This window comes from Grampus griseus, assembly GCF_964374135.1.
Source record: "Grampus griseus genome assembly, chromosome: 6".
NCBI classification, from domain to species: Eukaryota; Metazoa; Chordata; class Mammalia; order Artiodactyla; family Delphinidae; genus Grampus; species Grampus griseus.
In genome coordinates this window covers 37248294-37271241 of record NC_139000.1, presented here as the reverse complement: position 1 = coordinate 37271241, position 22948 = coordinate 37248294, and the positions used below count along the sequence as shown (strand labels likewise).

The following is a 22948-nucleotide window of genomic DNA, read 5'->3' as shown; positions in this document are numbered from 1 at the left end:
AGGAGAGGCTGCCAGAAGGCCACCAAGCCTGGCCTCCCAGCCCCAGCTGTCCTTCCTAAGTTCTCATTAAATTCCCCAGTCAGTGTATGTTACAGGTAAGCACAGGCCCTGGAGTTCAAGTTTCTGTTTCCAAGCTAATGGCTTAGGTTAGCCAGTTCTGACGACCAAGAGTTATTTGAGAGGGGGTTGGCTCAGTCATGCAGAAGTTAACACAACCCCATTGCTCAAGGCATTTCTATAGAAGCAGCAGCATACAGCTCAGTGCTGCTCAGAAGAAGGCAGGGAGCTGTAACCTGGGGCATGGTAAGAGCACTATATGGTCTCCTCCCTTAGAGTCAGACCTAGAAGCCAGGTAAGAGGCTTCTGAGGTTGGATTATTTAGGACTGAAAGGAAGCATACAGAAGATGAACTGGGTTCATGTGTATGGCTCTGAACATTTCAAAACCCCCAGTTCTTTGTAAATACTCCATAGCCATACTCCTAAGACTAATCAGTAGGAGGGGCCATTATTCAGTCCAGCCAAAAAAAGAAAAAAAAACAAAGAAAGAAAGAGAAAGCATATGACTTTTGGGCCCAAGGACTGCATCCGAAGCAGCCAGCCCTGGGGTTTTGCACTGAGATTAAAGCACATTAAGCACAAGGGCTTTTGCTTACTCTCGGGCAAATCACCTTCTGTGTCAATGGCCTTGCGCTGCTTGATCTCATGGACAGGGCATTTTGAGTAAAAACAAGGTCTGGGCTTCGAGAGCTCGGTAGCTTTTTCTCCTGCCTCGTCATCAATCAAAAGGATTGGCAGTCCATCTTCTTGTTCCCTGATCCTTCACAGACCAAGGCGATGCCTACCTCTCTGGAGCTGCAGCTTCTAGCTTTCTGTGGGTGAGTGGTAAAGACTGGGGGCCACTGGATCAGGCCAGCTGTATCCCAGGGCCTGGCAAAGCAGACCCCAGAGTTCTTCCACAACAGGATCTGGCCCATTTGGGATCACCCTCTCCCTATTCCAGGGCGGCAAGCTTCCTTAATGGGGGTGTGCTGCAAAGGGTCCAGGGGACATTGCCCTCAGCAAAAGACAGAGTGCCCAGTCACAAGAATCCTAGGAAGCAGAAAAGCACACAGAAGTAACCAGCCTCTTCTCCATAGGCATCTAGCTTTTTACCAAAGGAGAGGTTCCATTGCTCCCTCAGTCAAGAGTTGCAGAAGCTCTACCCCAAGCCCCCTTCTGAGATCTCCCTTTGCAGTGTCCTAATCCACGGAGCCCCCCTCCAGTACATATGGAAATGGTCAAACTTGTATAAACCTAGTGAAGCCAATTTCCTTTCCTTTTCAAGCCCTTTCATCATTGTGACTGTCTGAAATTCTGCCAAGTACAGAAATTAGCGACTGACTCTGATAAGAGTATGAGAAAATGTTTCAGTCTTTTCTTCTTGGCTGCCCCAAATTGCAGAGATCAGTTCTTTTCCCAAGCACCACCCGCCCCACCCCCCAGCCAAGGGAGGCTGAGGTTACACAGATGCTCCTTTGAAGACTACTTGCCCTAAGTCTGTTTTTCACCCAGAAGTCCTCTTTTCCATGCTCAGATTTAAAGACGGGCATTTGATGACACGACGGAGCTTCAGGGACACAGGGTCAGCTGAGGCAATAGCTGTGGCCATGTAGCCTCTTTAGGTCTGCTCCGTGGCTTCCTCTCCTGAGATCAGCCTTCCCCAATAGATTCAGCCTCTGCGCTTTTGAGCAATGGGCCCCTTTGATCCCAGGGATGGAGCAGTTTCCTTACTCCTAGGTACCGACCCCTTTCAAGAGCTCTTCCTCTGAGGACAGCCACGGCTGAAGCTATGAGCACGTTGCCTCTTTCTGTCCTCAGCCTAAGCAACTGTGGCTGCAGGCCAGACACTGGCCTTTCTGGCCCTGGTGCTCCCTATGGGATGTCACCCTGGCCTTGTTAGAGTGGCCAAATATAGGGGTCCCCCATTCCTATCAACAGTATGGGAAGCACAGAATCAAACCACCTGGGAAGAGGGCACCTCTCTGGGGGGTGGGCTCAGGATTGTGCCTAGGCCTCTAAGCCTCAACCTCAACCACTGCATGTCTCGTGGCTTCAGTAAAGCTGGTGCAAGAAACCATAAAGGCAAGAGGGAAGCTCAGAAGAAGCTGTATGGCAGGGTCACAGGCCAGCCATGACCACCACAGAGCCAAGAGTAACTTTCAGACAGGACTGGTGGCAGGCTCTAGTGATCCTGCAGGCATGTCCCCTTTAAACCAGCAGAGTAAAGGCAGATACATACTTGGGGTTTAAAAGGCAAAACAACATTGACGCCAGAATTTCAGGACATCCAGGCAGCACCTGTAACCGTAACCCCTTTTTACCCCTCTATTTACAGTGGAATAAAATTGCTGCTTTCTCCATGCCACTTAGTTTGAATTGCCCAGAATCTCTCTGGGCCCTTAGCTAAAGCCCATACAACAGAGTTCTTGATTAGGGGATATTAATGCATCCTACCTGCTCCGACAGCCCACGCTGGAGTGGGGTGGGACTGGGCATTTTCTCTGCTGTTGCTTTTCTGCTGCCACTGCTTTTAGCAACCTTGAAAGGAAAGAAAATGAACAGGTTACAGAATCTTCAATAGACCCCACTAGCACTAAGGAAAAACTTTCTTCCCTCTGGGCCAAATGCCCTGATGACCCAGATCATGGAGAGGGTGTCAGGTCTGCTCAGACCAGTGACTAAGAAGCCCAGTCACATTCCGGTTTGTATAGCATGGGTTGGCATGACCACAGATAAGAACATCAATGTGTAAGGAACAAGGCCTTTCCATATCCATGGTAAAACGAAGGCCATCAAGCCTAGCCTCCTATAAGAGATGGCCTCCGATCTGTCTCCCCACCAAACACAGGCTTGTGAGAAGGGCTCTGAGAGCACTCAAGTAACAATGGAGGATCCAATGGCCTCTGGTCCCTTATGCCCTTCCTATGTGCTTTTCTGCAGAAGGTAACTTGACAGTAAGCTGAGGGGAACATCCTCAAGTCCTGTCTTCCCATCACTACAGCTGCATGCTCCTTCCCATGGCTCAGCCTTCACTCCAGAAGGAGCTGATGTTCCCAGAGGCTGGGCACAGTGGGAATCATAATAAAAAGATTGTGATGCTATTTTGGCTTCTTGTTTCCTGTTGTTTGGGGCACCTACCAAGTTTCTGTTTGTTTTCCTATCATCGGCCAATTCCTGAGTCTAAAACAGGAGCAGCTGTGGCCTCCAGGGAACCCATAAGATAGGTGGGGGTGGGAGGAGGCAGGGTCTCCACCATGGACACAGAGGAGACGAGGGCACTGAAGAGAAGAGCCAAAGTTTTTGAAGAAATTAAGGAAAAGGTAAGCCCTCCAAGCCTGTCTGCTATGTATTGCCCCCAAACACACACCAAGGGCCAGCTTTAGACATTTTTCCCTTCCCAGTTTCTGCTGAGCTACAAAGTAGGAAAGCTAGTTGGCTGGTTTCTCCGGGTCTTCTGGGCTCTCCTTGGTCTGAGTTTCCTCCCCATCTTTGCACACTGTTTTAATGTGATATTATAGGGCTGGGTAAACTAAGGTCTGGAGAAGCTTTCAGAGGACCATGAAATCTCCATTCATCCCTTTTGCCTGGTAAGAACAGAGCCAGTACTTGTAGACAGGAAAGCATCTCTAGACTGTGGATCAGAGGCAGATATTCTACCTCAAAACCACAGGAGCCCCAGATACAAATATGGTTAACCCCTGAGGGACCAGAGGCCATTCAGTTGCATGCGTCCACTTACATGCAGATTTTTTTCAATAAATAGGTACAACAGTACCACACAGTCCTCAGTTGGTTCGGGGATACGGAGACCCAGCTATAAAGCTACAAGAGGATTTTTGCAGCGGGTGCATTGGCGCTCCTAATTCCCACATTGTTCAACAGCCAACTGTAATTACTAACATTTTTGAGCACTTACTATGCACTGGGCAATTCTAAGTGCTTTGCATAAACGAATAAATCTTCAAAACAACCCTATGTGATTTGTATTACAGATGAGGAAGTGAGGAACCGAGAGGCTGAGAATTTCTCAAGGTTCCACAGTCACACAGCTAGGAAGCAGGGGAACCAGGTAGTCTGGCTTCAGTGCCCATGCTCTTAACTACTTTATTGTGCTGCCTGTCAGAGTACACCTCAAAGAAAGCTGCTGTGTGGTCCAGCACCTCCTGTTTCCACACCCAGGGAATAGGCATACACAGATAGCCAGACCTGTAGCCCATGTCAGAGGATTTCTTACCACCTGCACAACTCACCCCCTTCACAAAGACTCCCACACCCTTCCTGGAAATTTCCCACGAAGGTCCATCAGGCTCAGAAACACCTTAATAATATCCTACACGTCCCTTTTCCTTATCTCCAGGCTCAGTGAAGCCAAGCATTGGGACAGAGGAAGAGGCATAAAAGCTGGACCTATGTGAACCTTAATGACAAGCAAGGTTTCCCCACCCTCATTCGGGCAGTCCTGACTGGAACTTCAGAGCCTCCCAGCACTGTTCCTGCTACCAACTGCCACTTGTTCCCAGGGTTGGCTGGAACCTCAGTTCCACAAAAACTTCCACCGACCCTGACTTTCCCTAGAGATAAAGAGGAGTGCACTTGAGCCAGAGCAGGGCAGTGGTTGCTAAATTTGCTAAATATGGAGTAATTAGTGTTCTCTCTCCCATCCCACTCATAGGGTTGCTTGGAGTTTGGCCTTGCAAAACTTCAGTTTCCTCATCTGTAAAAATCTGGAAAACAGTTCATTTTGTCTGCTTCCTGAGCTGATAGTTGAGTGAGGACAGAATACGTTTGGTGAGAGGAAAGAGCTTGGTACAGTGTAAGGCATTGAGTGAGCAGCAAGAATTTCTGGCCCCACCTGAAGGCTGTGTGTGTATCATCTTCCACCCACCCACAGTCCCAGGCATAGCCGGGGGAACTTCCACTGGCCTCTGTCCACAGTGCTGAAGTCACAGCCAAGCCAGCTGGGGATCTTCAGTCCCTCTTTTTTTTTTGGCAATATACTAATTTATCCATATATACATTCATTTTACATTATTACATTTTAATATTCATCAAAAACAAAAACATGGAACCCTTCATGAATTTGCATGTCATCCTTGCGCAGAGGCCACGCTAATCTTCCCTGTAATGTTCCAGTTTTGGTATATGTGCTGCTGAAGTGAGCACTTGAGTCCCTCCTTGTCCCATCTAAGTAAGCATCAAATACAGAGACTTCCAAGCCCAAGGATTGCCCTAAAGCTCAGAAAGTAGTGCCAAAATGTTTTTTATTTCACTAATTTCAAGTATCTTTGTCTTAAAAAAAAATAATAAATAAATAATAACACTCCTTTCAAAATTATAACAGGTACAAAACGGGCAAGATGTGATTTAGCAGGTCAGGGAGAACAGAGGATGCAGTCTTCACCTGGTGTGAGTGAACTACTAAAAAGCTGATGTAACCTGAGGCTACACGGAAAGAAGTTCAGGGTCAGAGGAGGGATGCAGGCTGGCTAGTATGCTGCACCAGCACTCCTGGAAAAACCTAACCAGAGCCAGGCATCATAAAATGAAACCCAGCCAGGGGAACATGGTCTTAGTGGCTGGAATTGATACAAGGCACAGGAAGAACCCGTGAAGGCCTGAGAGGTGTTCACCCTATCAAGGAGCAGACTCAAGGGATGCAGATGGCTGATGTCTGGTAGATGGGACCAATGAAGTCAATGTGACCTCAAGCACAGAGCTAAGATCAAAGGTGGAAGAGAGACAGATTTCTGCTCAATAGGACCAAAAGATAACTGAATACCAGGGAAGGTAGTGAAGCTGTATGAGCATATGACAGAAATGTGGAGTTGGGGGTGAAATGTCTTCCCAGGTGTCCAGTCCTCTTGAGACCTGCGATGCCAGTAAATGGTTAAGCGCTTTCTGGTGCATCCCCAGCCCTGAGGCGGGCTGAGCTGTAGGGAAACCCATGCTTATACAGACCCAAGTGACCCCAAAGCATCAGCATCACTGGGTTGGGAACCTTTTTTTAGTTCAACCTCTTAAACCAACTGCTGTGCTTCCAGCTCTGAGTCCTGACCTGAGAGAAAAGATCCAAGATCCCAATATAGCTATTAATCCCCTTTCCAGGTGGGCTCTGGGAAGCATGCCTTTGGAACCTGATGTTGCACGCCCTCTGCTGGTCATTCCCAGTACTGTTCTCTCACCCCCAAGAAAAAACCCATTTGAACCTTTATGGTACTAGTCAGTGTAGGTTCAGAACAGTCGGGGAGACCCGAGGCAAGTACCAGGGAGTAAGATCACTGGTCAGTGTTCAGTCAACGTACAGGATCATAACTGAATCTGTGGATGGTTCAAGTATCAGTATCAAGATTAGGGCTCATCTGTGTCTAGGAGGAGGGCTTATACTGAGGCTGGGTGTAGGGAACTTTCTGGTCTAGGACTAACACCAAGGTCAGTGTCTCAGGCTGAGGCCAAAGTTAGGGCTCATTGTGGGACTGAACTCTGGGCTCAAGAGTCAGCATGAAGTGTGTATCCAGGTGATATGCTAAGAGTCTGACCACAGGAAGGAGTCAGTCTGCATCCAGAGTAATGGGGTCAATGCAGTATTCCTACACCAGGTGGAAACATCAGGTAGATAATAAGCACCAGCCATTGGAGAACTCAAGCAGAGATATTGCCAGAGAAGAAGTATAAGAGATGGGGGACAGAATAAGCAAGTCACTAATTTCCAAGGACCTCCCGACCTTAAAGATGGAAATAGCCAAGCTAGAGTGCCCCTTTCTTCTCAGAATGTTAATCTCAGTATTCTAGTTCCAGCTTCCTGTTAAAGCCCCCCACTAACCCTAGTACTGCCATATACAAATTATAGGAACAATTTGGGGACAGGAGAGGTCCAAGGACCAGTCCTGTCACTGCAGAAAGCCGGCACTGTGGGGGTAGTCTTCCTTTCCCCCAGGATTCTCTGTGTCTACTGGCAACAAGGCTTGGCAGCCTCCCACACCCAGATCTTAGCAACCCTGGGAGCCCCTGGCAACTGTTGCCATGGTGACAAGACAGGGAACTGAGAACAAGTTGGGGGGGAGCACTTCCTGTGGAGGCTTCAGGATATGTGCAAGATAGGGCTCCCCCTCCCATACACAGTCTGGGAGGGAACATGTGCTCCTGTCTAAACACCTCCTCACTGGCACCCACCCCCGCCCCTGCCCCCGAGTTCTGGTTCCCTCAGGGTGAGGAAATGAGGGACATCTAGGGTTGTGACATCTCCAGAGGGAGGGAGGGTGAGTGGGGGTGTTTGGAACTGACATGATCACAGATGCATGCATACACCGGCAGACATGGTGTCAGCATATCAACAGCCATGAAGCCACACTTCATCCACTCTTTGTCATGTAGACACAGGCCTACTTAGTCATTTAATCACATATGTACAGTAACACAAAATCACATACCTACAGCAAATAACAGAATCAGGCACACTACCGCACAAAAATAATTACCCAGATACACTCACTTACAAATTGCATGATAGATACAACAAGACAAATAATTCCCAGGCTCAAACATTTACAGATGCACTCACATACCGAGATATCTGTGAACATACAGCATAAGTTAACTTTCTTGAGCGCTAAGTACAGGCCGAGCTCAGAACTAAGTGCATTACATGTGTTACCTTAATTAACCCTCTCAACGACCCTATGAGGTACTGCTGTCCCCATTTTACAGAGGAGGAAATGAGGCACCAATGTGGCAAGTAACCTCACAAGGTCAACAGTCTGCCTTCAGAGCCTACATTCTCATACCCTATGCCACACCCTGAGGCACCCCTGGTTCCTCTCACACCTTCCTGATACCCAGGGCAATGGGACACAGGACAGCAACTGAAAACTCAGCAAACAACGGAATCTGTGCCACCAATACCTGAAGGCACAGCCCTGCACCTTTAAAGGTCTAAGCCTACACTTCAGCATTAGCAGGGACCAGGTAAAGGCCGGTGACTAAACTCTGCCTCCGTGTTGGCACAGGCAAGGCTGGAGGAGGTAAAATAGACAAACCTGGCATAGGAAGAAGCAGAGCCGCCCACAGCCCAGGCCCCCATGAATCTGGAGGTGGGGGAGTGAGAGCCCTCAGATATAAGGAGCCAGTACCATTCCTGGGCCCCCTCACCCTCCCTTTCCCATCTCCATGTCACACTATTCCATTCCCTCATCACCCCACCTCCCCTCCCTTCCTCATTTCTTCTCACCTCATCTCTCTGTCCCATCCTTTTGCTACTCATCCCATCTCCCCTCCCTCCCCTCCCTATCCCCCTCACCCCATCTCCTCTCCCTCCACTCCCTTACCCCATCTTCCCTCTCTCCTCTCCCCCTCTCCCTCCCCTCACCACCCCTCCCCTCCCCATCTCCCTTACCCCATCTTCCCTCCCTCCTCTCCTTATCCCCATCACCCTGCCTCCTCTTACCACATTTCCTTTCCTTGCCTCACACCTCACACCCCTTTATACCTGGGATCCCCATCGTGATAACTAGAAAGAAGGCATATAGTGGAGAATAGGCAGACGTAACCTCAGGATCCCTAGACTGCTCTCCTGTTCTGCTCTGTGGCCTAGGTATTGATGCTCTCCAAGCCTGTTTCCAGCTCTGTCTAGTTTGCATGACCTCATGGGTGTCCATACATTGCCTCAGGGAAACTGCAAGGAAAGAGAAGTGAGAGCTTCTGCTCTGGCCCTTCCTTTGTCCTCAAAACCCCCAAGAACTCCTTCCCCCTCTTCACCCCTGGATTACCCCCTCCCTACCCCCGCTCCCTCTAGCACAGATGGGCCTGGGAGACAGTGACGTGGGCGCCAGGCACCGTGTCTGCTCAAGCGTCGGCTTCCGCTGGCAACCGCCTACGCAGCCCTGCCTGCTCTGAACATCGGGGACACTGGGGCTGAGAATTAATGGGGGTGGGGGCGGGGGTACTGAAATGGGAGATTCTGAGGGTGTTAAGAAAGGAGATCATGTGGAGCTGAGACGAAGGGTTAAGGGGCGGGGGGCTAGGATAGGGGAGCACATGGAAGTAGATAAGGATTAAGAATAGGATAAGACAGAAGATCATGGGGGAAAGACAGGAGATCATATGGGGCCAGGAATGGGGGGGAGTAAAAGGGGGATAAAATGTGGGGACTCAAAAGGGAAGTAGGATGAAAGATTATAGGGAGAACTTTAATGAGGATTGTGGGGATTGTTGAGAAGGGGCTGCTCATGAGGGAGCAGGGATGAGGGGATTATACAGAGGATGAAAAGGGGACTCATAAAGGGAATCTTGGAGGTGCTAAAACCGTGGAGAACTGCTAGGTTACAAAGGAGCGGGCAGAAGGGTACTTAAACTATGCTCATCTACCGGGGTCTGTTTTGAGATTCAGTTAGGTCATATCAGGTCAACTCCGGGTCACGGTAAGGTAAAGCTAAATCAGGTCAGGGCTAGGACAGTTCACGGTTCAGTGGAAGACAGGTAAGAATGGTAACCTTTTCACCCCGGTCCAGGGACCACACCTCCCAGAGTGCACTATTCTCTCCCCTACCCTCCTAAATGAAGACAGGAAAGAATGCCCAGAGTCACCGCCAACTGGTGGGCGCAGTTTTCCTTTAAGGCTGCCTTTGACGTTGCACGGGTTCCAGAAGGTTCTCCCGGGATTCGGGCAGTGGCCAGTACGTCCCACGTTCTCAAACCGGAGATTGGACTAAAATAGTTGTCCCCCGACTGGGGTCTGAGCCCCACAGACCAACCAATAAAATCAAAGGGCGCGTGGAGTTGCCGCCCTCTGTCCCTTTTACCAATGGCACGACGAGATAGCGAAGAGGTGTGGTTGATTGATCCCAAAGTGCACCAATCAGACCCACACCAATCACGGCCCGGAATGTGTGCGCGTGTGGCCGGGTGACAGGGGCGGAGAATGGGCGGCTACCACAGAGCCACTCGTTGAAAGCTGTCCAATTACAGCAGAGGCTGAGCTGAGTGACGGGCAGACGGCGCAATGGGCAGCGCGGAGGCGGAGCTGTGGGGGCGGGTTCCCGGGCCCGCTGGCCGCCGCCGGCGGGCGGGCGACTCCTGTCCCGAGTGGAGGCGGCGGAGCCAGAGCCGGGGGAGGGGGCAGCGGCTGTCTGACGGACCGCGGCGGCGCCCGCAGCTCCTCACTGGTGAGGGCACCGAGCCAGGACTCGAGGGTCCCGGGAGGGGGGCGTCGCGCGTCGCGAAGCCAGGGGTCCTGGTGTCGGGATGTCGGGACACTGAGGGCCCTTCGGCTCTTCCACCGCGGGGGTGTGGAGGTTCAGGGTCTGCAAGGTGCTCGATGTCCGCGACCCTCTTACAGGGGGCAGCCCGCGTCTGAGCCGGGGGAGGGTCGGGCGGGGTCGCACTGGGTTCCGGGGCGGCGTTTCTGAGCCAGCGCAGTCAGCCAGCGCCGGTGACATCACCGACCACCCTCCCCCGCCGGAGCCCCCTCCCCTCTCCTCCCCTCCTCTCCTCGCCGCGCCTTTTGTCCCAGCCGAGCTCTGCCCCGCCCCGCCCCGCCCCGCCCATCTGCGAGGGAGGAGACTCCCTGTCAGTGACTTCATTGAGTAGATTCTTGGGGATTGGGGTCTGGTCCTCCCCGGGGAGAGAGGCGAGAAGAACACGCTGCCTCTCAGGCCCTCACAGACAATCACACCTGTCAGAGGTACACGCTGCCACTCACAAGCACACACTCTTCGCACTGCCAGCCTTACTGTCACACAGCCATACAGCCATTCACAATCAGCCAGACATCGCTGCACCTGAGAGCAGGTGACCGCTGGACCCTATTCCTTCACTCTCCACACCTGGGGATCAGGTCCAGCTCCTGCTGCACCGGACAGGCCTTGCTGGGCAAGTGCCTCTGAGAACCCGAGGAGGCGGCTTCCAGAGCTGCAGCTCTCCAAGCAGGCTCCGGTGGAGCGATCAGAGGTGAGGGGCTGGGCTGGGCATGTTTAAGCGCACAGTGCTCTCCTGCCCATCCCCAGCAGCACCCCCACTACAGGCCCGAGGCGCTTTCCGGAGCTTCCCACACTTCTGGGGAGAAGACTTCTTAGCCAGCTTGATGTTTAAAATTCAGCTGGAGCCCTTAAAACTTCGAGCGTGGACGCTGAATGGGTTTGTAAAGTTTCGGTAAGTCCCTCTGGAGAAGGGCACTCATACCCATACCGAGTCAAATTCTCCATGTCATATCCCCCTCCATTGCCTACCCGCTTCCTCCATCTCATCCTCGTCTCATCCCCAGTTACGTATAAGAACCCCCCTTCTGTCCCACCCTTACATTTGAATGAACCGCACCCCTTGTCATTCATCTTATACCAAACCCTTCAGGCATCCGTTTTCCACAAACACCTCCTCTAGTATTTCAACTCTCTACATCCCATTGGTAACCCATTTGCCACTTCAGACATTTCCATTTGTCATCCTTCATCCCCCTCCATCAGTACTTCATTTTCTGTATCAACCATCCCCCCTCCCTGTACCAGTGCCCCTTGCCATTTCTTATTTTTTAGTCCTGCCTCTACATTAACATCCTCTTCATTCTCTCCATCAAAGGCAGTGCCATGCCATGGGGCTCCTTTGTCATTCCAACACGTGGCTTGTGGGTAGGGGAGGGAGGGAGGAAAGAAGGAGGAAAAAAGGCAACTCCTGAAAGAGCTTGCCCTATGTCTGTGGAGGCAAGAGAATTAGAGGTCTAGAACAGTTAGCACAGGGGTGCAAGGGAGGAAGCTGGCCGGATGAAGAGGTAATGCAGGGACAGTGAGGGGAGGGTTGAAAGCACTGGCAAGGCATTCCACTCGCCCTCAGCCTAAAAGCTGCTACAGTTCTCTGGGGGCACCCTCTTGGTGTGTTAGGTTTCCTTTCCAGTTTCGGGGGAAAGAAGGTGTGGGCTGAGGCAGAGATGGCGGCAGACCACCCCCAACTCCCTCTCAGACTGCTTTTACTGCTGCTTCCGAAAATGGCTGCCCTCCCCCAGATGCCCTTTCTTCTCTGCCTCCCCAGCCACAGGCTCCCCCACCAGGCATGACATGCTGGTAGGGGAAAAGGGGGAGTGCCCGCCCTAATGGAGCCTTCTCTTCGTCAGAGTGAGGTGACTCCCAGAACCATGAGTCAACCCAGCCACCTGTAACAGGCCCTGTGGGGGCAGGAGTTAGGGCTGTTGTCCCTGTCTACCTGGGGCCTTGAGGCCTCCCCTAACCCATTACAGCCCTCACTCTTGCCAGGACACCCTGTAATCTCTCTGAAGCAGTCAGAGGCAGAAAAGGCAGGCCTTAGCTGTGGCTGCCAGCCCATGACATTGCTAGAAAGACTCCGGTTCTCTGGGCTTTGGCAGGGGTTGGCCAAGTCTCAGATGGGTTAGAGAATGGCTTCTGGCCATTCCCCCTACTAGCTCTAGCTACAGGAAAGTGCCTTTCCCTCTATCCACCACAGAGACATTGATGGAGGGAGATTAGAGTGAAAGAATGAGAGTCCTGTGTTTCTCCCTCATATAAATAACAAATGCCCCTGCACCCAGCAAGTCAGGGACTATCAGAGGAGTGTGGACCTGGCACTGGGCCAGATCCTAAACCTTGAGGCAGGTGAGAGGGAGGGACTGGTAGAGAAGGTACTAAGGAACTGGTGGTTAGTGCCCAATTGTCTCCTAACAGCTAAGGTTTAAAAGCCCCACCTCCAGGATGCTTTTGTTCACTAACACTGATGCTTAGGTGGCACAGGCATGTCTTCACACACAGTTTTGTGTGTAGACACCGGGAAATGACTAAAGGGAACTGTTGCCCTGGTTGGGGGAAGGACGGTGTCACCCCGCCCCGCTAATGAGAGGGTTAGAAACAGCAGTAACCAAAGGCTGTGAGTCATCCTCTAATCTGAATCACACGTGAGGCTTAGCACAGTCTGGGGAGCGGGGGCAGGGAGGCCTGGGGTCTCCAGTGGCTGAGAGGAATTCAGGTACACACACCCTGACTCAGCCTGGCTGGCCAAGGCAGCTGGCTGAAGACCCAGGCCTGTTCCCAGCCCTGGGCCACTGCCCCAGCTGCCCTTAGCCTGGGCACTATGCCTGAAGCATGGCACAGGAGACCACGATGCTCAGGTGACCTCACCCAGTACGCTGATCTTCACCAGCTTCTGTGCGTGGGTCTGTCAGTCCATGGTGCCACCTCACTCAGCAGGGCTCGTGGGAGTCCTCAGTCTGGCCCAAGGACCTGGGTCTTAGAATAGCCCCAAAAAGTGGGCCACAGCCCCCAGCTTCCTGTTGGGAAAACCCAGGAGCTAAGGAAAGAATCACAGAATCCTAGAATGTCAGAGCTGGAAGAGATCATCTAATCCAACCCTTTCATTTTACTGATGGGGAGACAGAGGCCCACAGAACAGGCATGACCTGCTGAAAGTTACACAGTGAGTCATTTAGGGGTTGCAGGATCAGCAGGAACAGGACTGGGGTAGAAGGGAACAGAGGCATCAAGGATCGGCCCTGGTTTCTTTCAGAAACAAGGACACCAGTGCCGGTCCAGTGGCTGTGATGGGAAAGGATTACTACAAGATTCTTGGGATCCCGTCGGGAGCCAATGAGGATGAGATCAAGAAAGCCTATCGGAAGATGGCCTTGAAGTACCACCCAGATAAGAACAAAGAACCCAACGCTGAGGAGAAGTTTAAGGAGATCGCAGAGGCCTATGATGTGCTGAGTGACCCTAAGAAACGGGGCCTGTATGACCAGTATGGGGAGGAAGGTAAGAGGGCAGTGCTCCAGCCTGATACTGGACACCTGTCCTTGTTTGGGGTCCTGGGTGACCCAGTTCTCAAAGCAGGGAACTGGAGACTGAGAAGGAGGTGAGGGAGGCAAGTGTTCCCAGCACTGACATCCAGAGGAAAGAAGAGACCACCCACTACCCAGCCTCAGCTCACCACAGCTCTCCCTGCCTCTCTCTGCCCCTCTCCCTCCTCAAGTTAAGGCCTTAGAAAAGCTAGAGCCAGAGGCCTTCCCCGCCCTTCTTTCCCTCCCAGCCTTATTAGTCCTGCCTGAAGTCCCCGCTTCTTCATTGGCTGATGGGGAAGGTTAGGAAAGGGAGTGTGTGGCTCTCTGAGGACAGCGCATTTACAGTCATCAGCATAAAAGTTTGGCCCTTAAGCAGCCGGGGAATTAACCACTGGAGCTCTGAGCTAGAGATGGTTGTCCCCTTCCCTGCCCCCTTCCTGCCCACTTCAGGCCAGCAGAACAGAGGTAGAGTTTCGACTCCCTGAGGAAGTGGCAGGCATCCAAGCAAGAGTGGAAGGGGAACTGCTGCTGGCACCTTGCCCCCTCCTGGGGTAGCTGGTGGCCACGCACAGGGTGTCAGGAAAGGTCCAAATAAAGCCTCTGAGAGGGCGGCTCCTCCCAGCACATCCCACGGGCATGATGTAGCTGCTAATTCTGGGCCTGCCCCTCAGGGCCGCCTGCCACCCGCCAGCCACAAGCACCTGTCAGGCTATATTAAGAGACATTGTCACATCTGAGGACTCTCCTTTCCAGGAGGAACTGTCCTTCCTCCCCAGTGGCATCCACCTTTCTTCCACATTCTCCTCCTCACTCCCCCTGTTCTAGTCTCAAAATTAGATGGGCTAATGATATATACTGTACCTGATACAAAGCAGGTGCTCAAAAGAATGTTCTTTTCCTTTCCTCCTCCTTGCTTTATGTTCCATGGCCCTGTCCTCTGTACACCCCAGTCCTCCCAACCCCCTCTTCTTATTCTCCATGCCACTAGTTCCTTCCGTTTTTCCCTCCTCACCTACTAGACTTGCCAATTCCCAGACTCACCAGGTATCTTCTGGAATCCCCAATATTCTCTCAGCTAAGAAATGTTTCTCTCTGGGGTAGAGGGATGGGAGGGGTAGTGGTGGGGAAGAGGGAAGCAGTACAGACACCATGCCACCATGTGACCTGTCTAGGAATTGCACTCATTCCTCTGCTCGGCCTCACCTTTGATTAGGAAGAAGGTAGGAGCTGGGAGACCTCCGCTTTCTGCATGACCAAACCTAAGCAAAGGGCAAAGCTCATGCCCTAGGTCCAGGCACCAGTTCTAATGGAGATCTACATCCCAGGAGGGCTCCTGAGGATGCAGCACAACCTTAAGGAGACATCCAGGGCCTGGGAAGGGAGAAGCAGCCTTGGAAATGTGGGTTGTATTTCTGTCTGCCCTGCCCCTTCCCCAGTAGCCAGCTAGAACAGTTGTGCACATAGACTCTGTGTGCAGCCCTCCCTGGGGACAAGTTGTTCCCAGCTTGAATGGGGGGTGGTAGTGGTACAGCAGGAATCCTTGCAGAGAAGTCACCCCCTCCTGTCATCATCAGTCCAACTTCCCTCTCTCACTGAGCTCTGCCAAGCTTCTTGAACTCACCTGGTAATCAGACCCTCAATAAAAGGAAAGAACAGACCTTGAGTCTTAGGGGAAGGGTGAAGAGGCAGCTGTCACAAGTCACTGAATTGCTTGCCACTTGGCCTCTCTAATGAAACCCGAATCTCCTCTTGTGGTCCCAGGAAGTAAGAGGCTAATTTAGGCTCAGGCTTCCACAGCCAATGAAATTCTAGATAAAGCCCTCAAAGAGAAAAGTCCCTTCCCCAAGCCTGGGCCCCACCCCTAAGTCTATATATTCTAGATCATTTCTCAGTGTTAATCCCCTTCCTCCCTCCTTCCCACACAAGCCCCCCAACTACTCCAATCACCACCACTACCATCCCCCTTGAAGACTGCCCCCACAAATCTGAGCCCCTTAGACAGAACCTGACTCGAGAGAGAGTAGCTGGGGTCACCACCTGCAGTGTGCCAGCTCACTCATCCTTTTTGGCAGCTCTGACATTAGGTATGGGGTGTAAGTCTTGGTGTTGTACAACTCCAAGGAGCTCCCTTCCCATTGCAATCTATGTCTGTCCAATGTGTGAATGGCAACCCCTGGAGCTGTGCAACACTGTGAACCCTGAGTGTGGGAACAAAGCATTTGAAAACTTTTTGTAGAGAAATAGCTCCTCTTCTCCAAGCTAATGATCTTTCCTGCTTTTTTGGGGCCCTCCTCATTTCCCATTTGGGCACGAGTCAGAGAAAGAGGAAACCATGCTAGAAGTAGAGTGAGAGTGGGGGCTTCCCTGGTGGCGCAGTGGTTGAGAGTCCGCCTGCCGATGCAGGGGACACAGGTTTGTGCCCTGGTCTGGGAAGATCCCACATGCCGCGGAGCGGCTGGGCCCGTGAGCCATGGCCGCTGAGCCTGTGCGTCCGGAGCCTGTGCTCCGCAACGGGAGAGGCCACAACAGTGAGAGGCCCACATACCGCAAAAAACAAACAAACAAAAAAAAGAAGTAGAGTGAGAGTGGACTTCCTCCTGGACTGTATTGCCACCTTATTTGGGACAGGTCACTTACAGCCCTCTGTATGGTCAAATTCTGTCTGATTGCCTCTTTCCCTGTCTTTGGAGATAAGCAAAGATACGGGAGCCAGGTATGACTTGTAATGTGACCCCAGGCCAGTCATTCAAGGCTCTGTGAGACATCTTTGGGTCACAGGTACATGGAAGAGTTTACAGTGCTGGAAGTCACATCTTACCAGTCTTCTAGTCTTAGCTTTTCAGCTTCTTTGAACCTCAAGATGTGCCTTATTATTAAACATATAATTAAGAGTAGAAATCTTGCCAGAGATTTTTCTTACTCTATTAGGCCAGCCCTCTCTGTGGGAGTTAAAGCTTGCTTCTTCCTCTAGGCCCATGAACTAGGAGCTAGAGGGCAGGGGGAGGAGAGTGGGGTGGGGCAGAGACCAGCCATACTGCCCCTAACTTCTCCTCCCTCCAGGCCTGAAGAGCGGCGGCGGTTCATCAGGGGGCTCCAGTGGCTCCTTTCACTACACCTTTCATGGGGACCCCCACGCCACATTTGCCTCCTTCTTCGGCGGCTCCAACCCCTTCGATATCTTCTTTGCCAGCACTCGCTCCACTCGTCCCTTCAGTGGCTTTGACCCAGATGACATGGACGTGGATGAAGATGAGGACCCATTTGGCTCCTTTGGCCGCTTTGGGTTCAATGGGCTGAGTAGGGGTCCAAGGCGAGCCCCAGAACCACTGTACTCTCGGCGCAAGGTGCAGGACCCACCTGTGGTGCATGAGCTGAGGGTGTCCCTGGAGGAAATCTACCACGGCTCCACCAAACGCATGAAGATCACAAGGCGGCGCCTCAACCCTGATGGGCGAACTGTACGCACCGAGGACAAGATCCTGCACATTGTCATCAAGCGTGGCTGGAAGGAAGGCACCAAGATCACCTTCCCCAAAGAGGGCGATGCCACACCTGACAACATCCCCGCTGACATCGTCTTTGTGCTCAAAGACAAGCCCCATGCACACTTCCGCCGAGATGGCACCAACGTGCTCTACAGTGCCCTGATCAGCCTCAAGGAGGTGGGGCCTGGACCAGATTGTGTGTGGTTTTATCGGGTGGGGGGTGGGGGTGACGGAGACATTCTTTCCCCACTCTCTCTTTTCTTCCCCTCCCAATCACTCTACCCTACCTTTTCCTCACTTTCTGTCTCATTTTCCCCAGGCACTGTGTGGCTGTACCGTGAACATTCCCACCATTGATGGCCGAGTGATCCCTTTGCCCTGCAATGATGTCATCAAGCCAGGCACCGTGAAGAGACTCCGTGGGGAGGGCCTTCCCTTCCCCAAGGTGCCCACCCAGCGGGGAGACCTCATTGTCGAGTTCAAAGTTCGCTTCCCAGATAGATTAACACCACAGACAAGACAGATCCTTAAGCAGCACTTACCATGCTCCTAGGCCCTGCCCCAGCCAGCCCAGAGCCTTCCACAGCAATAGCCCCACACTCACCCCACCCATTGTGCACCCAGCTTGATGTCCACTGGACACTAGCAACTCTTTCTAAATGCAAAAAACAAAACAAACAAAAAAAACTCACTGGTTTTCAGGGAAAATGTTCCTGTCCCTGACCCCTTTCAGAGCTGGGCTGCCTTGGGGGAGTGGGAGGGAGGTGGGGAGAGCTAGCCCAGGCCAGGGGTTAATTTTCATGTCACAAGCTTTGAATCCAGTTCCCACTCCAGTGGCTGGAGAGTGACCTGAGTGCTACTTGAAGATATAGAGATTCCTTGTCCACGCCTGTAAATAGCATGTCCTCCTTCCCCTCTCAGCTTTGCTAATACCTCTCCTTTCCCTTCCCTTCAGCTTCCTCCTACTGGGGGAGGAAGAGGATAAAAAGGACACTGCTTTCCCACCCCAGTCCCACCCCCAAGTCCACAGTGTCCAAGGCTATCACACACATATTCATGCACACAAAGCACACACCTAGAGCTGTGTGTGCCTCTCCAGGGTTGAGATAGGAAGGGAAGGTCCATAACCCATGAACCGGGCCATTGAGCACGAGACACTTTTCATTTGGGAAAGGGAGGTGAAGGGGCCCTCAGCAGCCTCCCTGACAGCTCCCCTGCCCAGACTCTGCAGAGCTGGAAGTACTGTCCTCCCTGCTGCTCTTAAGAGTGTGCAAGGGTAGAGGAAGGGGAGGGGGCTGCTGTATTAAGTCTAAGAGGTGGAGGGCAGGGTCTGTCTCCTAGCCTTCATCAGGAAGGGAAAGGGCTTTGGGTCAGGTGGCAGCTATTCCCCACCAAGAGATTCAGGGTCACAGGTTTCTCCCCACACCTCTGAACTCAGGGCCTAGCCACCCCTAAACTCCCAAATCCCATTTCTGTGATATATGAAGCTACTTATTTCTTACCCTTCATGAAGGCTGCGGGGGAATTTCTAGCCCTCTGACGCCTGTGTGACCCCACCTCACTCCCATAATTGTGTAAAGATCAAATAGTGAAGGAGCTAGGGTAAGACTGCTTCAGCCATGTTCTGGGGTGGGGTTTTTAGGCTTTCTCACTTTGACAAGCCCCTGAATGTTTTTATAGTAGTTTTTTTGTATTTTTTTGTAATGACAGTATTATGGAAAAAATAAAGTATTTTAAAACTATGGAATCTGAGCAGGAGCAACGAACCTGTGATAGGGGTGGATGTGCACTGACAGCCTCCCTCCTGAGCCCCGCTCACCTTTGAGAAGCCCAAGCAGCCCTCGATATAAGGTGAAGCTGACTCCTTCCTTCCTCTAAGCCCAGATTCCCAGAATTTCCAAAATGTACACCCAAAACACAGCAAAGACAGAAGATATCACTCAGCTATTAGAGGAAGCAAAAAATATTTGGAAAGAATAAATATCCTGGGTTATGAGAAATAGAGACTATCCTCTAAGGATGTGCTAGCATGAGAATCAATAGATTTTTCTCTACATGGACTGGAATTTTCCTTTAAGAGAAATTTTCCTCCTAGGAGGGATGGAGGAGGACTTTCTGGCTGACTAGAAGAGACACATTCCCAAAGACAGAGCCTGAGGCAAGTGGAGAGGGCGGCTGGAGGTACCTGCATCCTTGGCCCATGCTTAGCAGGGCCTGGCTGAAGACACAGGATTCCTGTGAGGCCTGAACACTGTTACTGATACTTAAGTCTAAATTGTCCAGGGATGTCTGTCCAGGTCTTTGAATTGACTGTCCCTGCTGAGACACTGGTCCTCAGGGCCTGTGTGTTGACTGCATGATGCCCTTGTCACTTTCCTTGGATCTGGGTAGGGAGGAGCCCTGAAGTCGCAGGAATGCTCATCTGCAGGCTCTGCCTGGGCCTGGACTTTCTCCTGGTGCTGACTTTCCTCCCAGATTCTTTTCCAGGATCAGGCCCATGACAGCCATGCCCTACTGAACTTCAGTGTCCCCAGTGCTATGAAGACAACTCTGCCTTCACCTGTACCTGGGCTCCACATAGAGGCTGACAAGGTCTAGGCTTTTAACAGGGATCTTCCTGCCCTTGTTTTTTATCCTGGGACAACACCAATGAAAAAAGCTCATTCTTTTATTCAGAGTATTTTTGGGTGGAGCCTGTTCCTTCCAGTGCAGAAACCAAGGGGTTTCTGTTCAAAAGGATGTCTGCTAATCCCCCAGCCTGGGCAGGGAGATCCCTAATCCTTCATCCTCTACTCAATGTTTTCCTATTCCAGGTCTCCTAGGGTTGTCGCTCTCTTCACCCAGGGCTAAATTCTTACCCTAGCTCTTTCCTGAGGCCTGAAGCTTTGGGATCTAGGCATGCTGGGCCAAACTGCTCCCTCTGACCTCCCTGTGGATGCGGAGGATCTGGGATCTGGGAAATTATCATGTCCCCACTGAGTACTTTCTGGGGATAGACTATGAGACCTTAGAGGCCAGGGGCACTTCAATGAGAAAGCCCTGAAGTTGGCCTTGCAGCTCTGCCTACAATCTGAGCCTTATCATTCTTGGAGATTACATGCGGGATTTGTGGTCCTTTAATACCTATGTAACCTTAAACACACACACACACACACACCCCTGTATAAAAATCAAGATAGTAAAGAAACTGGGGGAAAGTCTGGTTCAGCCAGGTCCTGGGGAATGGGATCTTTATTGGGTTATCTCACTTTGAACAAGCCCCTGAATCCTTTTATAGTAGTTGTGTGTGTGTCAGGGGGTAATTTTGTGTGACAGTACTATGACAATCATTTGTTCATTTATATAATAACTATGATCGGTCTGTCCCTCATCCTGCCTCGGGGTTTCTTTCAAACAGCTAAGCAACCTCGGCTTAGCCATCCCTCAAACAAACCAAATCAACTGCACAGTTGGGTGGCTGAGAGAGAAGGGTGGACTGAGGAATGGGCCATGATTGAGTCTCTATAAAACTAAACAGTTTTATGGATTCAAGGAGCTTGAGAGGTAAGCTCTACCTCTACCATACCCCAAACCATATAATCTGGGCTTACTAATGCTTGTCTAATGCCTAGATCAAGGAAGGAAAGCTTCCAAGAGGTATTCAGGCAGTGTTCTTGACTCACTGAGTAAACCAAATATCCAGTTTCCAAGTGGCTATAGGACTTTCCAGGAGGGGGACTCTAGAGTATACTTGGCACCAAGCCATGAACAATACATATCTATAGGGATCACATTCTAACAGGTCTGCCCCAGCTTCTTGCCCAAGTAAACCTTCAGGACATTTTCCAGTTGCTTCTAGTCTAGGTTCTCTTTTAAACACATTGATAGGTCATTTCCTGGTCCATTCCCTGAGTGACTCAAGTCACTTTTTATCTCCTTTGAAGAATGGTCCCTCAAAACCTTCACTAGGTTGCTTTCTGAATTTCTTGACAGGTTAAATTTGGGGCCTTTTCTCAGGCTATGCCTCAGGTTCTTCCCTAGGTCATTCTCTAACTGGAACTTTGCTGGGTCCCTCACATAGAAAATTCCTAGGTGCCCAATCCAATCATTCTTAGATCATCGCTGACTTGGCCCATAAACACAGAGGGCTGTGAAAGTCTATGAGCATTCCTTCTCTGAGATTTGTCTGTTAGTTGCCCTGAGGCCACATCAGTGCCAGAAACTCTTGGATCCTGCAGGCCAGGACCCACTAGTGTTCATGGAACTCTTTCAAAGGTGGTGTTTTAGTTGGTTCCAAATATTATTTATAGGAAATTCTCTAAGAAAAATGGAAACTGGAACATAGGGCTGGGAGCCTAGGCTATACTAAAAGAAGTTAAAATCTACAAATTTTCAGTCTGCTTCTATAACAGGTATTATTTCATTTGGAGTGAGAGACTGTACCTCACACTGGGTCCTAGGAAAGGTTACTCCAAAGGCCCTAATCTTGGGTGGAGAAGAAAGTAGTAAGAATGGGAGCAAGGACTGAAGGTGGGCCTTAGGTAGGGGCTGGGCATGAAACAGGGTTCAGGGCTGGGGAAGCAGTGGGGAATATTTAGCCTGCATTTAAATTAGAGGGGATGAAGGAACAGGCATTAGAAATTCAAAGGGAGACTCAAAGGGAGACTCAAAGGGAGACTCCAGTGGGGAGCAACCACCAGAAATCAGGACAGCAGCTACAAGGGACTCATTGAGCAGAGAGGGGAGACCCTAGAAAAGCTGGCTCCATTTATGCTTCAAATGGTCCTCCCAGGTTTGAGGATGTGGGAGCTGCTGAAGACTGTGCAGTTGATTTGGTTTGTCATCAGTGTTCCACAGTGGTTGGGAGCTTGCGTGTCCTGCTTGTCAGCAAATGACTCTAAAATAGTCCCAGATATCCTCTCAGCAAAGACTGGGTAACTCATTGGTTCTAATGATTTAACAAAACCTCTATTCAATAGTTAACTGACCACTAAGCTAATCAAGCAGAGACTTAGTGTCTACACACAACAAAGAATATAGACCTTACAGAATTAGTTCAGGAAAGTCAATATGCAAACAACAAAACAGCTATAACAACAAACTCTGGAGAGAATATGACTTCTAGAGTTGCCATGTTATATCATTTAAAATGTCCAATTTTCAATAAAAACTACAAAACATGCAAAGAAACAAAAAAATATGGCCCATACATATACGCAGGAGAAAAAACAACAGTCAATAGAAAGTGACCCTGGGAATTCCCTGGCGATCCAGGGGTTAGGACTCTGTGCTCTCAGTGCTGAGGGCCTGGGTTCGATCCCTGGTCAGGGAACTAAAAATCCCACAACGTGAAAAAAAAAAAAAAAAATCCCACAACGTGCATGGTGAAGCCAATAAATAAATAAATAAATAAATAATAAAAATAAATTAAAATTGACCTTGAGGAAATCCAGATACTGGACTTACTAGACAAAGACTTTAAATCAGCCATTCAAAATATGTTCAAAGAAGTAAAGAAAACTATGTTTTAGAAAAAACTGGAAAGTATGAAAACAATGGCTCACCAAATAGAGATTATAAATAGGAGATAGGAATTACTTTTTAAACATAACCAAATAGGAACTCTGAAGTTGAAAAGTACAATAACTGAAATGAAACTTTCAATAGGAGCTCAAAGA

The 22948-nt window shown here is 50.6% G+C and overlaps 1 protein-coding gene across 2 annotated transcripts; it reads left to right on the top strand.

Moving 5' to 3' along the window:
• Positions 1 to 10062: 10062 nt before the first annotated feature.
• Positions 10063 to 19033, top strand: LOC309824002 (dnaJ homolog subfamily B member 5). 2 transcript variants are annotated; one of them, XM_082656711.1, is made up of 4 exons: positions 10063 to 10198; positions 13536 to 13780; positions 16867 to 17468; positions 17611 to 19033. In XM_082656711.1, the coding sequence occupies exons 2-4, from the start codon at positions 13570 to 13572 to the stop codon at positions 17842 to 17844; spliced, it is 1047 nt and encodes a 348-aa protein (XP_082512837.1). In that variant the 5' UTR covers positions 10063 to 10198; positions 13536 to 13569; the 3' UTR covers positions 17845 to 19033. The 2 variants fall into 2 exon arrangements, with proteins under 2 accessions (XP_082512837.1, XP_082512838.1); XM_082656712.1 differs by lacking the exon at positions 10063 to 10198 and adding an exon at positions 13191 to 13445.
• The last annotated feature ends 3915 nt before the right edge of the window (positions 19034 to 22948 follow it).

What these genes read in the sequence shown, in the direction of transcription:
- LOC309824002 (XM_082656711.1), top strand. Translation starts at nt 13,570, where the DNA reads ATGGGAAAGGATTACTACAAGATTCTTGGGATCCCGTCGGGAGCCAAT. An exon ending in TGACCAGTATGGGGAGGAAG is followed by an intron (nt 13,781 to 16,866) that starts GTAAGAGGGCAG and finishes TCCTCCCTCCAG; the next exon opens with GCCTGAAGAGCGGCGGCGGT. An exon ending in CCCTGATCAGCCTCAAGGAG is followed by an intron (nt 17,469 to 17,610) that starts GTGGGGCCTGGA and finishes CATTTTCCCCAG; the next exon opens with GCACTGTGTGGCTGTACCGT.